The 15,315-nt window shown below is 45.0% G+C and overlaps 1 protein-coding gene across 2 annotated transcripts in view; it reads right to left on the bottom strand.

The window, feature by feature from the left end:
• Positions 1-587: 587 nt before the first annotated feature.
• The window catches only part of LMNA (lamin A/C), a 59,532-nt gene continuing 44,804 nt past the window's right edge, over positions 588-15,315 (bottom strand). For both annotated transcript variants that reach the window (XM_063946826.1, XM_063946825.1), the window contains exons 6-12: positions 14,973-15,193; positions 14,589-14,805; positions 13,407-13,514; positions 3,665-3,784; positions 3,275-3,376; positions 2,914-3,180; positions 588-2,788 (exon numbers count right to left, since the gene is read on the bottom strand). In XM_063946826.1, the coding sequence (XP_063802896.1) occupies positions 2,759-2,788; positions 2,914-3,180; positions 3,275-3,376; positions 3,665-3,784; positions 13,407-13,514; positions 14,589-14,805; positions 14,973-15,193 (1,065 nt within the window). In that variant the 3' untranslated portion in view covers positions 588-2,758. The remainder of the gene's footprint in view (positions 2,789-2,913; positions 3,181-3,274; positions 3,377-3,664; positions 3,785-13,406; positions 13,515-14,588; positions 14,806-14,972; positions 15,194-15,315) is intronic.

The raw sequence follows: 15,315 nt of genomic DNA, 5'->3' as shown, positions 1-15,315 counted from the left end.
AGAGGAAGGGATGGGTGCGGGGAGGATGGGCACAAGGATAAGGCACAGAGAGGAAGGGATGGGTAAGGGGAGAATGGGCACAAGGATAAGGCACAGAGAGAAAGGGATGGGTAAGGGGAGAATGGGCACAAGGATAAGGCACAGAGAGGAAGGGATGGGCACAAGGATAAGGCACAGAGAGGAAGGGATGGGTAAGGGGAGAATGGGCACAAGGATAAGGCACAGAGAGGAAGGGATGGGCGCGGGCGGGGAGAGACACAGAGGAAGGATGCAGTAAGACGGGCATGTGAGAAGACAGAGGGTTATATGGTAATAAAGTGGAAAACCACAGTCGCCCATAGCAACCTAACACGTACTTCCATCATATCGCTCTAGAATTGCACAGATGATTGGTGTTAAGGGGATGACATATTTGCATGGCACCCAAAGACCCCCCCCCCCCCCCCCCTTTCTGCTCATATTTTGACATCTCTGTTTATCGCCACTAACCTGGTATGAATTAAACCGGTGATAATGAAACGTCGCGTGTCGGCATCCCCGGAACATTGATACGTAGACTCAGCATAAAGACCACACACAGACTAAGATGGGTTCATCGGCTATTTATACAGAAGCTTTAATTGCACAGAAATTTGCTTGTCGCTATTAGGAATCATATAAACAAAGCAAAGCCATGAACAGAAATCTACAAACATCATGCAGAGAGGGGCAGTGGGGGTCTTCCATCCCAGCGGGACACCGATAAGGCACTTATTCTGCTCCGTCATCCGTCTAAGGCACCTGGAACCACATCTTCCTGCACTTACAGTCAGTCATCTTCTAGCGGACACATTTTTGGTATATTGAGATTAAATCTGACCGGCCACCTCCATACTAGGTACCCGGGACATAGTACTATCTCAGCAGTCCCCCGCGGACAGCGGTGACCTCATCCTGGGTTTGGGGAGTGACTGCAAAGTGCTGGGATTATATGGTGAATAAAGGCACAAGCGGTCATGTAAGGCCACGTACTGTGAAGCTTGGACATCTTCCCGACCCATCGCGTTTTACAATTCCTAATCCCTACTTCAAAGCTCCTCTAACGGTGAACAAGTACTTTACATCAACCAGCTTTACAAAACCTCCCCTGGGATTACATCATCTAAACCTTGTAATATAGATATATATATATACACCTCGACCTAACGCATTTCGCAGTTAGGACTATGTGCTTTATAACCTCAATGACAACTGTAAAATAAGGATATTACTTATAAAGAGTTAAGTGAAATATTAGCTTAGTGTCGCCATTGAGACAATATTATTTTTATATATATTTTTTAAATATTATTTTTTTGGTGTTTGCTTGTTTTTTGGGGTTTTTTTTTTGTAGACACATCATGAAATGCTAATTTTAAAGGAAAACATCAAAAGGCGTCACATATAAAAGCTGCACTACCCCCTCCCTCCACTAGCCCGAGTCTTTAGATTGTGGCTTGAGGCTGGTCCTCTCCTCCGCAGCCTCACACAGCCCAGGTGGTAAGCGGACGCACGGAGCAGCTCCGCAGGTACCCTATACTGAACAGATCACAGCGCAGCTTTAATATAGACCCTATAATGAGCGGTTATATTGGTGTCCCTTTAACACTGGCATTTCATGAGTTGCTGTTTTCATTATTATATGTCAAAAAATAATTCCAATATAAAAAAAACAAATCATAACTCGTCAAAAAAAAGCAGGACCTAACGAACAGAACATACAATATATATATATATATAGATATATATATAGATATACTTATAGGGACATGCTCTGCTAAAGTGTGAAAGCGGCTGCATAGCGGATTATGGAAGGTAAAGCGTTAATAATAGACTTTACTGCGCACCGACGCTGCAAAAGCCAAATGGTAGCGGGATTCCTATCATAGACGTCCCCCACAGATTTACTATCTCTACGACAAAGCCACATTCGGGGGCCCCTGTGAGTTAGGACCTCAACGGTATACACCATTGTGAGTTAGAATGTTGGGGGACAATCCTCCCGCGGTCCTAGACAAAATCTCTACACCCTGAAATACTGTTTCCCATCCCCCAACAATCCCGCAGCATCCTGTCACTTCCCTACAACCGCTATGGCGCAGTTAGCACCGGTTACTGTAGTATAACACAGACAAGAAACGGGACGTAACAAATTGAGATGCGCTCACATAATAAAATGGCAGCCTCCTGTGGCGTCATTAACAACTGGCACTTAGTGGCATAAAGGCGACTCAAGGGGTGACGGCGGCTAAGCCACAGTTATAGTTTGACCTTTATTATTCCTGACAGGGCTTATTCATTGGTTATACCAGGTCATGTGACATTGGCGGCTATTAATCTGGTGACCCGATTCCTGACTAATCTAATAGGGCACTATGTACAATAACCCCCACATGAACCGATCTGTAAAACAAGACGTTTTTGGGACCATAATGCATACTAGGAGGCCGGATCTCTACCACAGCCTCACAAGATGGAGGCCCTACCGCTCGGGGGCCCTCGTCGTCCTTCCCAGTCCTGCCGCACGGGAAGAGGACAAAGGCCGAATCGGGCACATGTTGCGTCTTTGGTTTCATTTGTAAAAATATACAAAAAAAAATAAATGCTGCATTGTTTTTTCCTTCTATATAAAATACCTGATGTAGTGAGTACAAAAAAACAAAACAAAAAAAACCCACAGAAAAATAGTTATATCTGTATTTCGTTTCGGCACTTGTGGGCATCACTGGGCGCGGCCGGGTTACATTATGTGGCAGTTCTGCGGCGAGACCTGTAACAGAGTAACACAGGATTAGCATCTTCCACTAGCAGTGGACCAACTCGCTGTCATAATAGATAGATAGATAGATAGATAGATAGATAGATAGATAGATAGATAGGGCTATTGACCCTCACCTGCGCACGCTGGTTGTTGTTCCCCAGGATGTAAGACCTGGGAGTCAGACTCTCGCCGAGGCTGCTGGCTCCACCAGCTCCCCCTGCTCCCCCTGCGCTGCGGAAGGTGCGGGTGACTGTAGTGTAGGAGCTGGAGGAGGAAGAAGAGGCGCCGGCTGCCGGGGTGCCCCCCAGTCCTTTATCAGCCGGCTGTCCGCAGGTGGTGCATGTGATATTGCGGGAGCGCAGGTTATACTCGCTGGGGTCTCCAGTCGAGTTCTGACCATCCTGCAAGCAGGGGAGATAATATGCAAATTAGCCGCAGTGGGAGGAGACTCCGTAACACACCAGTACATACGGCTGGTGGTAAATCATGACTTACATGATGATGGTGATGGTGGTGGTGATGCTCGTCGTCTTCATCATCGTCATCCTCATCCTCATCATTCACCGTGGTCCGGACTAGCTTCCGCATTGCCACTTCCTGCGGGTAATTGATAAAGAGATGAACAGAAAATCACTAACAGGGGAGGAGCTAACCCCACGTCACATGACTGCGTTCCTTATGAGCCTACTTCTTCCTAACAAAGTCCTACACCCGCCCCACCATGGGTAACCTCTGGGTAATTCCACAGCCACTGTTCCTGGCCCTGTATACGTATGTGCGGGTTTATGTAGCGTGTTACGGCACTGCAGGTTTAGCCTGTTCTGTTCATGCAAATCTATCACCTGCTGAGTACTAAGCGCGGTGGGCATAGTGTCCGGTACTCACCTCATTGCTGGAGGTGAGCAGAGCTGTACGGATGCTGTCTCCCGTTCCCCAGGAAGTGTGGGACTTCAGCACAAAGTCAGTGGGGGGGTTGTGGGGAACTCCGGCCCCGGAGGCCCAGACCTGAGGGATGACAAGAGATAAAGACACCATTAGTGAAATGCAAATTACATCCCCCACGCTCCTCCTCACTCCTCATCTGTGACTAATAACCAAATAACAGATCTAGGGACGTTTGACCAGGGCCGTAACTACGTGTGTGCCAAGTGGGCTTGGCACACAGCGCAGTTGCCCTGAGGGCGCACGGCCAGCGGCATGTAATGAGTCAAATTGACTCATTACATGCCCCCTGTGCTGTGCACCGCCGCGCTGTGAAGGGAGAAGAGAGCAGCGCCGGGCAGCTGAGAAGGAGGAGGAGGGAGGGGGACTGGAGCAGCAGCAGCGCTATTTCATTGGTAGTAAGCGCCGCTGCAGCATCCCCCTCTCCTTCTGTATTGGCTGCCTGGCGCTGCTGTGGATGCTGGGATGTGGTTCCTCCATCCCAGCATCCACAGCAGCGCCAGGCAGCCAATACGGAAGAAGAGGGGGATGCTGCAGCGGCGCTTACTACCAATTACATAGCGCTGCTGCGGCTCCAGTCCCCCTCCCTCCTCCTCCTTCTCCCCTGCCTGCACCGAGGAAGCTGCACAAGGAGCCTGTCAGCGGGGAGATGGTAAGTATCTATCTCTCTCTCGGACACCGTCTGCCGCAATGTGTAAAAAGGGGGCCTGGCTGCCGCAATGTGTAAAAAGGGGGCCTGGCTGCCGCAATGTGTAAAAAGGGGGCCTGGCTGCAGCAATGTGTAAAACGGAGGACCGGCTGCCGCAATGTGTAAAAAGGGGGCCTGGCTGCAGCAATGTGTAAAAAGGGGGCCTGGCTGCAGCAATGTGTAAAAAGGAGGACCGGCTGCCGCAATGTGTAAAAAGGGGGACTGGCTGCAGCAATGTGTAAAAAGGGGGACTGGCTGCCGCAATGTGTAAAAAGGGGTACACCATCTGGTGTAATATGTAAAAAGGGGGCCTGGCTGCCGTAATATGTAAAAAGGGGACTGGCTGCCGCAATGTGTAAAAAGGGGGACTGGCTGCCGCAATGTGTAAAAAGGGGGACGCTGGCTGCTGCAATGTGTATAAAGGGGGACACCATCTGCCGTAATGTGTAAAAAGGAGGACGCTGTCTGCCGTAATGTGTAAAAAGGGGCACTGTCTGCTGTAATGTGTAAAAAGGGGGACGCCGTCTGCTGTAATGTATAAAAGGGTCTCTACCTGGTTTAGTGGCAATACTGTGCAGCGTCAGAGAATCATGTTAAACAAACCTTATTTACTTTTTTGACTGTGACACTAAAGTAATAGATAAAGGAGGAGCTGTAGAAGATATAGACTTTAGTAAGGCTTTTGACGCTGTCCCACATCGCAGACTGCTAAATTAACAGGAGGAGGGGGGGGGGGGGGGGGGGGAAAGCACCCACCTCTCTGTCTACTGTTTGTCTGTGACCCCTCCCCCTTTCTAGCACCTGATATATAATTATCTCCAGGAATGATAGAGCAACTGCCACTGTTTGTATGCTAAATAAACTCGAAAGCTTGGGATTGGATGCTAAAATGGTTGAATGAATAAGATCTTGGTTGCAGGATAGAAAACAGAGAGTTGTGGTAAATGGAGTGCATTCACAGGAGGGAAATCTTACCAGTGGAGTACACCAGGGATCTTATGTACTAGATAAGCAGCCGAAACCAAGTGATGAAGAGAAAGTGTGTCACCTTCACACTATAATAAACCACAAGTAAAAAAAAACAACCACATTTTCACCACTCTGTTTCCAGATGCTGATAAATTTCCAGATCTTGTCAATGGATATTAATATATATATCAGGTGCTAGAATATAGATATATATATGCCGTACAGACAACTCTCCATCAGTGAGTGTTACCTAAAAAAACAACAAAAGGACATACAATAGTGCAATACAATTAAAACCACAGTGGTCATGAAAGGTGACTTGATATATTCGTGCCGAAAATATAGGTCTACGTATATATAAAGTCACTATTCAAGACAACTGTGGTTTTAATTGTATTACACTATTGCATGACTTTTTGTTCTTTTTTAGGTAACACTTACTGATGGAGAGTTGTCTGTACGGTGTATATAATATATATCCATTGATAAGATCTGGGAATTTCACAGCTCCTGGAAACAGAGTGGTGAAAAGGTGTTTCCCACCCCAGGGATCTGTACTCGGATCAATGCTTTTTAATATCTTTATTGGTGACATTGCAAATGGCATTAAAGGGAAAGTATGCCTTTTTCTTGCAGATGACACAAAGGTATGCAACAGGGTAGACACACCAGGAGGAGTAAAACAAATGACTGAGGATCTAGGTAGACTAGAGGAATGGTCAAGAGTCTGGCAATTACAGTTTACTGCCAAAAAATGCAAAATCATGCACTCTCTCAAAAATCCAAAAGCTAAATATAGTATTAATGGCACTATACTGGAGACTACTGAGGAGGAAAGGGATCTAGGAGTCACTATTTCAGGTGACATAAAGGATAAATATAGTATTAATGGCACTATACTGGGAACTACTGAGGAGGAATGGGATCTAGGAGTCACTATTTCATGTGACATAAAGGATAAATATAGTATTAATGGCACTATACTGGAAACTACTGAGGAGGAAAGGGATCTAGGAGTCACTATTTCAGGTGACATAAAGGATAAATATAGTATTAATGGCACTATACTGGAAGCTACTGAGGAGGAAAGGGATCTAGAAGTCACTATTTCAGGTGACATAAAGGATAAATATAGTATTAATGGCACTATACTGGAAACTACTGAGGAGGAAAGGTATCTAGGAGTCACTATTTCAGGTGACATAAAGGATAAATATAGTATTAATGGCACTATACTGGGAGCTACTGAGGAGGAAAGGGATCTAGGAGTCACTATTTCAGGTGACATAAAGGATAAATATAGTAATAATGGCACTATACTGGGAACTACTGAGGAGGAAAGGGATCTAGGAGTCACTATCTCAGGTGACATAAAGGATAAATATAGTATTAATGGCTCTATACTGGAACTACTGAGGAGGAAAGGGATTTAGTAGTCACTTTCTCAGGTGACAAAGGATAAATATAGTATTAATGGCACTATACTGGGAGATACTGAGGAGGAAAGGGATCTAGTAGTCACTATCTCAGGTGACATAAAGGATAAATATAGTATTAATGGCACTATACTGGAGACTACTGAGGAGGAAAGGGATCTAGGAGTCACTATTTCAGGTGACATAAAGGATAAATATAGTATTAATGGCACTATACTGGGAACTACTGAGGAGGAAAGGGATCTAGGAGTCACTATTTCAGGTGACATAAAGGATAAATATAGTAGTAATGGCACTATACTGGAAACTACTGAGGAGGAAAGGGATCTAGGAGTCACTATCTCAGGTGACATAAAGGATAAATATAGTATTAATGGCACTATACTGGAAACTACTGAGGAGGAAAGGGATCTAGGAGTCACTATTTCAGGTGACATAAAGGATAAATATTGTATTAATGGCACTATACTGGAAACTACTGAGGAGGAAAGGGATCTAGGAGTCACTATTTCAGGTGACATAAAGGATAAATATAGTATTAATGGCACTATACTGGAGACTACTGAGGAGGAAAGGGATCTAGGAGTCACTATCTCAGTTGACATAAAGGATAAATATAGTATTAATGGCACTATACTGGAAACTACTGAGGAGGAAAGGGATCTAGGAGTCACTATCTCAGGTGATATAAAGGATAAATATAGTATTAATGGCACTATACTGGAAACTACTGAGGAGGAAAGGGATCTAGAAGTCACTATCTCAGGTGACAAAGGATAAATATAGCATTAATGGCACTATACTGGATACTACTGAGGAGGAAAGGGATCTAGGAGTCACTATCTCAGGTGACATAAAGGATAAATATAGTATTAATGGCTCTATACTGGGAACTACTGAGGAGGAAAGGGATCTAGTAGTCACTTTCTCAGGTGACAAAGGATAAATATAGTATTAATGGCACTATACTGGAGACTACTGAGGAGGAAAGGGATCTAGGAGTCACTATTTCAGGTGACATAAAGGATAAATATAGTATTAATGGCACTATACTGGAAACTACTGAGGAGGAAAGGGATCTAGGAGTCACTATCTCAGGTGACATAAAGGATAAATATAGTATTAATGGCTCTATACTGGAACTACTGAGGAGGAAAGGGATCTAGTAGTCACTTTCTCAGGTGACAAAGGATAAATATAGTATTAATGGCACTATACTGGAGACTACTGAGGAGGAAAGGGATCTAGGAGTCACTATTTCAGGTGACATAAAGGATAAATATAGTATTAATGGCACTATACTGGGAACTACTGAGGAGGAATGGGATCTAGGAGTCACTATTTCATGTGACATAAAGGATAAATATAGTATTAATGGCACTATACTGGAAACTACTGAGGAGGAAAGGGATCTAGGAGTCACTATTTCAGGTGACATAAAGGATAAATATAGTATTAATGGCACTATACTGGAAGCTACTGAGGAGGAAAGGGATCTAGAAGTCACTATTTCAGGTGACATAAAGGATAAATATAGTATTAATGGCACTATACTGGAAACTACTGAGGAGGAAAGGTATCTAGGAGTCACTATTTCAGGTGACATAAAGGATAAATATAGTATTAATGGCACTATACTGGGAGCTACTGAGGAGGAAAGGGATCTAGGAGTCACTATTTCAGGTGACAAAGGATAAATATAGTATTAATGGCACTATACTGGAGACTACTGAGGAGGAGAGGGATCTAGGAGTCACTATTTCAGGTGACATAAAGGATAAATATAGTATTAATGGCACTATACTGGACACTACTGAGGAGGAAAGGGATCTAGGAGTCACTATTTCAGGTGACATAAAGGATAAATATAGTATTAATGGCACTATACTGGGAACTACTGAGGAGGAAAGGGATCTAGGAGTCACTATTTCAGGTGACATAAAGGATAAATATAGTATTAATGGCACTATACTGGAAACTACTGAGGAGGAAAGGGATCTAGGAGTCACTATTTCAGGTGATATAAAGGATAAATATAGTATTAATGGCACTATACTGGGAACTACTGAGGAGGAAAGGGATCTAGGAGTCACTATCTCAGGTGACATAAAGGATAAATATAGTATTAATGGCTCTATACTGGAACTACTGAGGAGGAAAGGGATCTAGTAGTCACTTTCTCAGGTGACAAAGGATAAATATAGTATTAATGGCACTATACTGGGAGATACTGAGGAGGAAAGGGATCTAGTAGTCACTATCTCAGGTGACATAAAGGATAAATATAGTATTAATGGCACTATACTGGAGACTACTGAGGAGGAAAGGGATCTAGGAGTCACTATTTCAGGTGACATAAAGGATAAATATAGTATTAATGGCACTATACTGGAGACTACTGAGGAGGAAAGGGATCTAGGAGTCACTATCTCAGGTGACATAAAGGATAAATATAGTATTAATGGCACTATACTGGAAACTACTGAGGAGGAAAGGGATCTAGGAGTCACTATCTCAGGTGACATAAAGGATAAATATAGTATTAATGGCACTATACTGGAAACTACTGAGGAGGAAAGGGATCTAGGAGTCACTATTTCAGGTGACATAAAGGATAAATATAGTATTAATGGCACTATACTGGAAACTACTGAGGAGGAAAGGGATCTAGGAGTCACTATCTCAGGTGACATAAAGGATAAATATAGTATTAATGGCACTATACTGGAAACTACTGAGGAGGAAAGGGATCTAGGAGTCACTATCTCAGGTGACATAAAGGATAAATATAGTATTAATGGCACTATACTGGAAACTACTGAGGAGGAAAGGGATCTAGGAGTCACTATTTCAGGTGACATAAAGGATAAATATAGTATTAATGGCACTATACTGGAAACTACTGAGGAGGAAAGGGATCTAGGAGTCACTATTTCAGGTGACATAAAGGATAAATATAGTATTAATGGCACTATACTGGGAACTACTGAGGAGGAAAGGGATATAGGAGTCACTATCTCAGGTGATATAAAGGATAAATATAGTATTAATGGCAGTATACTGGGAACTCCTGAGGAGGAAAGGGATCTAGGAGTCACTATCTCATGTGACATAAAGGATAAATATAGTATTAATGGCACTATACTGGAGACTCCTGAGGAGGAAAAGGATCTAGGAGTCACTATCTCAGGTGACATAAAGGATAAATATAGTATTAATGGCACTATACTGGAAACTACTGAGGAGGAAAGGGATCTAGGAGTCACTATCTCAGGTGACATAAAGGATAAAATAAGATTTTACTCACCGGTAAATCTATTTCTCGTAGTCCGTAGTGGATGCTGGGGACTCCGTAAGGACCATGGGGAATAGACGGGCTCCGCAGGAGACTGGGCACTCTAAGAAAGATTTAGTACTACTGGTGTGCACTGGCTCCTCCCTCTATGCCCCTCCTCCAGACCTCAGTTAAGGAAACTGTGCCCGGAAGAGCTGACATTACAAGGAAAGGATTTTGGAATCCAGGGTAAGACTTATACCAGCCACACCAATCACACCGTATAACTTGTGATAACCATACCCAGTTAACAGTATGAACAACAACAAAGCATCAACCACGGATGCCAACATAACATAACTCTTTATTAAGCAATAACTATATACACGTATTGCAGAAAGTCCGCACTTGGGACGGGCGCCCAGCATCCACTACGGACTACGAGAAATAGATTTACCGGTGAGTAAAATCTTATTTTCTCTAACGTCCTAGTGGATGCTGGGGACTCCGTAAGGACCATGGGGATTATACCAAAGCTCCCAAACGGGCGGGAGAGTGCGGATGACTCTGCAGCACCGAATTAGCAAACACAAGGTCCTCCTCAGCCAGGGTATCAAACTTGTAGAACTTTGCAAAGGTGTTTGAACCCGACCAAGTAGCTGCTCGGCAAAGCTGTAATGCCGAGACCCCTCGGGCAGCCGCCCAAGAAGAGCCCACCTTCCTTGCGGAATGGGCTTTTACTGATTTTGGAGGCGGCAAGCCAGCCGCAGAATGAGCCTGCTGAATCGTGTTACAGATCCAGCGAGCAATAGTTTGCTTTGAAGCAGGAGCACCCAGCTTGTTGGATGCATACAGGATAAACAGCGAGTCAGTTTTCCCGACTCTAGCCGTTCTGGCCACATAAACCTTCAAAGCCCTGACTACATCTAGTAACTTGGAATCCTCCAAGTCACGAGTAGCCGCAGGCACCACAATAGGTTGGTTCAAATGAAAAGATGACACCACCTTTGGCAGAAATTGCGGACGAGTCCGTAATTCTGCCCTGTCCATATGGAAAACCAGATAGGGGCTTTTGCATGACAAAGCCGCCAATTCTGACACACGCCTAGCCGAAGCTAAGGCCAATAGCATGACCACTTTCCACGTGAGATATTTTAACTCCACGGTCTTAAGTGGCTCAAACCAGTGAGATTTCAGGAAACTCAACACCACGTTAAGATCCCAAGGTGCCACTGGTGGCACAAAAGGGGGCTGAATATGCAGCACTCCCTTTACAAACGTCTGAACTTCAGGTAGAGAAGCTATTTTTTTTTTTTTTTTTGAAAGAAAATGGATAGGGCCGAAATCTGGACCTTAATGGACCCCAATTTTAGGCCCAAAGTCACTCCCGACTGTAGGAAGTGAAGGAAACGGCCCAGCTGGAATTCCTCTGTAGAGGCATTCCTGGCCTCACACCCAGCAACACATTTTCGCCATATACGGTGATAATGTTTAGCCGTCACGTCCTTCCTAGCCTTTATCTGCGTAGGAATAACCTCATCCGGAATCCCTTTTTTCTACTAGGATCCGGCGTTCAACCGCCATGCCGTCAAACGCAGCTGCGGTAAGTCTTGGAACAGACAAGGTCCATGCTGAAACAGATCCCTGCCCTAGAGGCAGAGGCCATGGGTCCTCTGTGAGCATTTCTTGCAGCTCTGGATACCAAGTCCTTCTTGGCCAATCCGGAACAATGAGTATTGTTCTCACTCCTCTTTTCCTTATGATTCGCAGCACCTTGGGTAAGAGAGGAAGCTCCGGGAACGGACGACCAAGGTTAAGTTCCTGTGTTCGATCCCTCTGGAGCTAATGGTGTCCAGTAGCCTAAGAAGCGCAACCTAGCCGCAGTTAGTAGGTTTGCTTCTCTCCCCTCAGTCCCACGTAGCAGAGAGTCTGTTGCCAGCAGAAGCTCTCTGAAAATAAAAAACCTAACTAAAATACTTTCTTAATAGCAAGCTCAGGAGAGCTCACTAAAATGCACCCAGCTCCTTCCGGGCACAGATTCTAACTGAGGTCTGGAGGAGGGGCATAGAGGGAGGAGCCAGTGCACACCAGTAGTACTAAATCTTTCTTAGAGTGCCCAGTCTCCTGCGGAGCCCGTCTATTCCCCATGGTCCTTACGGAGTCCCCAGCATCCACTAGGACGTTAGAGAAATATATAGTATTAATGGCACTATACTGGAAACTACTGAGGAGGAAAGGGATCTAGGAGTCACTATCTCAGGTGACATAAAGGCAGGTAAGCAATGTAACACAGCTATGAGGAAGGCTAGTCAGATGCTTGGTGCATAGGGAGAGGAATCAGCAGCAGAGAGAAGTAATGATGCCACTGTATAGGTCACTGGTGCGGCCTCATCTAGAATACTGTGTCCAGTTCTGGAGGCCATATCTTCAGAAGGATATTATTACATTAGAGACTGTACAAAGAAGGGCATCGAACATGTTGCATGGTCTACATCACAAAACTTACCCAGAAAGACTAAAACATCTCACTATGTACAGTGTGGGGCAGAGAAGGGAAAGGAGGGACATGATAGAGACTGTCACATATATCGGGTTTTACCAAAGTCCAGGAGGGAAACATTCCTCACAGGAAGAGAAGTAATAGGACACAAGGACATGCACTGAGGCTGGGGGGAGGTTCAGGGGAAATTTGAGGGAAAATGACTTCACAGAAAGAGTAATGAACAAGTGGAACAGCCTCCCATCAGAGGTGGTAGAGGCTAAGACAGTAGAGCAATGTATACATGCATGTAACAGACATTAGCATATCATTATAAGGTTTGAGGTAAAAAAATATGGTAAAAAAGGGGCAGACTAGATGGGCCAAGTGGTTCTTATCTGCGTCACATTCTATGTTTCTATCTCATATTGGGAGCAAAATTATTTAAAGTGTTAAATCTATAGAATGTAAGCTCTTAAGAGCAGGGTCTTCAACCCTCATGTGCTTATCCTACGCTTACTTAAACCATCTTCAACGGCACCAAATCCCTCGGTTTTCTGCCACCTGATACCTATCTCAGTGTCATCTGCTGATGGAGCTATGTTTAGTTACCCTGTACTTGTGCTATATTGTCTTCACCTGTAAGTCACTTTTGTCCTGTTATGATTATTTAGTTTATGTACTATGTAATTGGGCGCTGCGGAACCTTTCTGGCGCCGTATAAATATTATTAATAATAAATACAATATTCAGTTCCCTGCTTGCAACAGCAGGGGGCGCCCAAGGTCCATCTACAAGAACAAGCACACAAGTAAAAGAAACTCCAGTGTAACACTTACCGTCAGCGTCTGGCCAGCTTTCAGTGTCGCTCTGGGGGGGAAGCGGAATATAATCGGTTTCTCCTCCCCGATCTGGCGCTTGATCTGCCAGTTCCCCAGCGATTGGTCCTTTAAGACAATACAAATACAGTACAATAGGTTACCCCACAGCGGTGACCCTAGAACTCTTCCACATTCTATCACTGTCCCTACAATGACTGGGACACTCTCCCATCACATTCCCAGGCTGAGCCCAATTACCCCAGCCACCCGCCCACATTTATTAAGATGTATGCAATAACTCTCCCCTTCCTATGGCACAGATACCGCAGATGTGGAATTGCAACCCGACGCTGGAAATAACATGGGCACACGTGGACAGTCACCAGTACGAGAGCCACTTTATACCATCAGAATGTGCAATGTGCTGTTTCGAGGTATGAGGCACCCTTGTAGGAGCAAACAATGAAACTCGCCCTTAAATCCTGCCGTTCCCCGTAGGTCCCTCCGAGCAACAGCAGAGGGCGCCCAAGGCCCATGTACAACAAGAATGACGTTGCTGTATCTGTAATACAGTACATGACTCTGGCATCTGCTGGCATTCTAGTCACGGGGGGACTGTAGCAGACCACTGCCACAAACATAAAGCCGGGACATGCCGCAGGAGAGTTTGATTGTGGTTGGTCACTGCGCAAGCATCATACATAGTGACTGCGGCAAAGTTAGCGTGCTGCTAGCTAAAAAAAGCGGCGTGAGGTTATTTTTATTTTTTTATTCGGTCTTTTATATTTCACCCAAAATCAAAATGATAAATTAATTACACCCCCCCCCCCCCTCCCCCTTCCTCAGTAATCAGCTCTGCAAATTCTCCGCACATCCTTCCAGGGCCCGTTTATAAATAAGAGTCCTACATTGGGCCAGAGACAGGGCTCCTGCCTGTCCTACATTGTAGATGAATCTGTTAGTGGGAGCGTGATACTGGGTTTCCAGTACAGAGCGCATGTGATATGGATTGGCCGGCGATATCTTACCGCTGCCATTCTCCGATAGAGAATGTGTTCTACCCCAGCACAATGATAGCGATACCCCTTACTGCAGGGTATGTCTGATCATTACCTCCTAGAAACCCTCTGAGATAGTTCTGTGGAGAAACCCTCTGAGATAGTTCTGTAGAGAAACCCTCTGAGATTTCCACGCACTCACCTCACTTGATTTGTTCTTCAGACGGACAAACTTCCCGTCTAAATCTACCTCCTCCACGGCCACTTTCCCACTGGTCCTGGCATGCTGGCTGTAACTGGTGGTCTTCCGCTCCCCTTCCTCCAGCCTCCTCTTCTTAGAAGAGGAGGTAACGTTACTCCCGGAATGTGCTGTCCGCGAGGACCTCTTCTGCCCAGTGGGGCTGGGCGAGAGACGGAGCCTGCGCAGAAGTACAGAAGTCAGACATTCACATCGCCCTAATATAAGATTAGTAAGAAAGACCGCTATACTGTATCATCAGCTGCATTGTGCCAAGAACAAACTTTTATACCAAAGCTACAGTCATGCTTGAAGGAGCGTATCCACTAGGGGGCAACATTCACCCACCTCTCCTCCTCTCCCTCCAGCAGTTTGCGATAAGCGTGGATCTCCATGTCCAACGCCAACTTGATGTCCAACAGTTCCTGGTATTCATCCAGTTGCTGTTGCATACGAGCTCTCATCTCCGCCATCTCCCGGTCCTTCTCCGCCAACGCCCGCCGGTTGGAGTCCCTCTCCCTGGTCAGGGCATCCTCCAGGTCACGTAACTTGGCTTCTTTAGCCGCCAGCTAAAATTGAATCACAAGATGTTAGATACAAGGGAGTATATTTACAAAAGTGCGAGTCTACAGAAATGGAGACCTATTCCCATAGTAACCAATCAGATTCTACTAATCATTTATCTAGCACC

This window comes from Pseudophryne corroboree, chromosome 12 (genome assembly GCF_028390025.1).
Source record: "Pseudophryne corroboree isolate aPseCor3 chromosome 12, aPseCor3.hap2, whole genome shotgun sequence".
Classification (NCBI taxonomy): domain Eukaryota; kingdom Metazoa; phylum Chordata; class Amphibia; order Anura; family Myobatrachidae; genus Pseudophryne; species Pseudophryne corroboree.
Note: the sequence above shows the minus strand (reverse complement) of the source record. Positions and strands in the feature narration are given on the sequence as shown.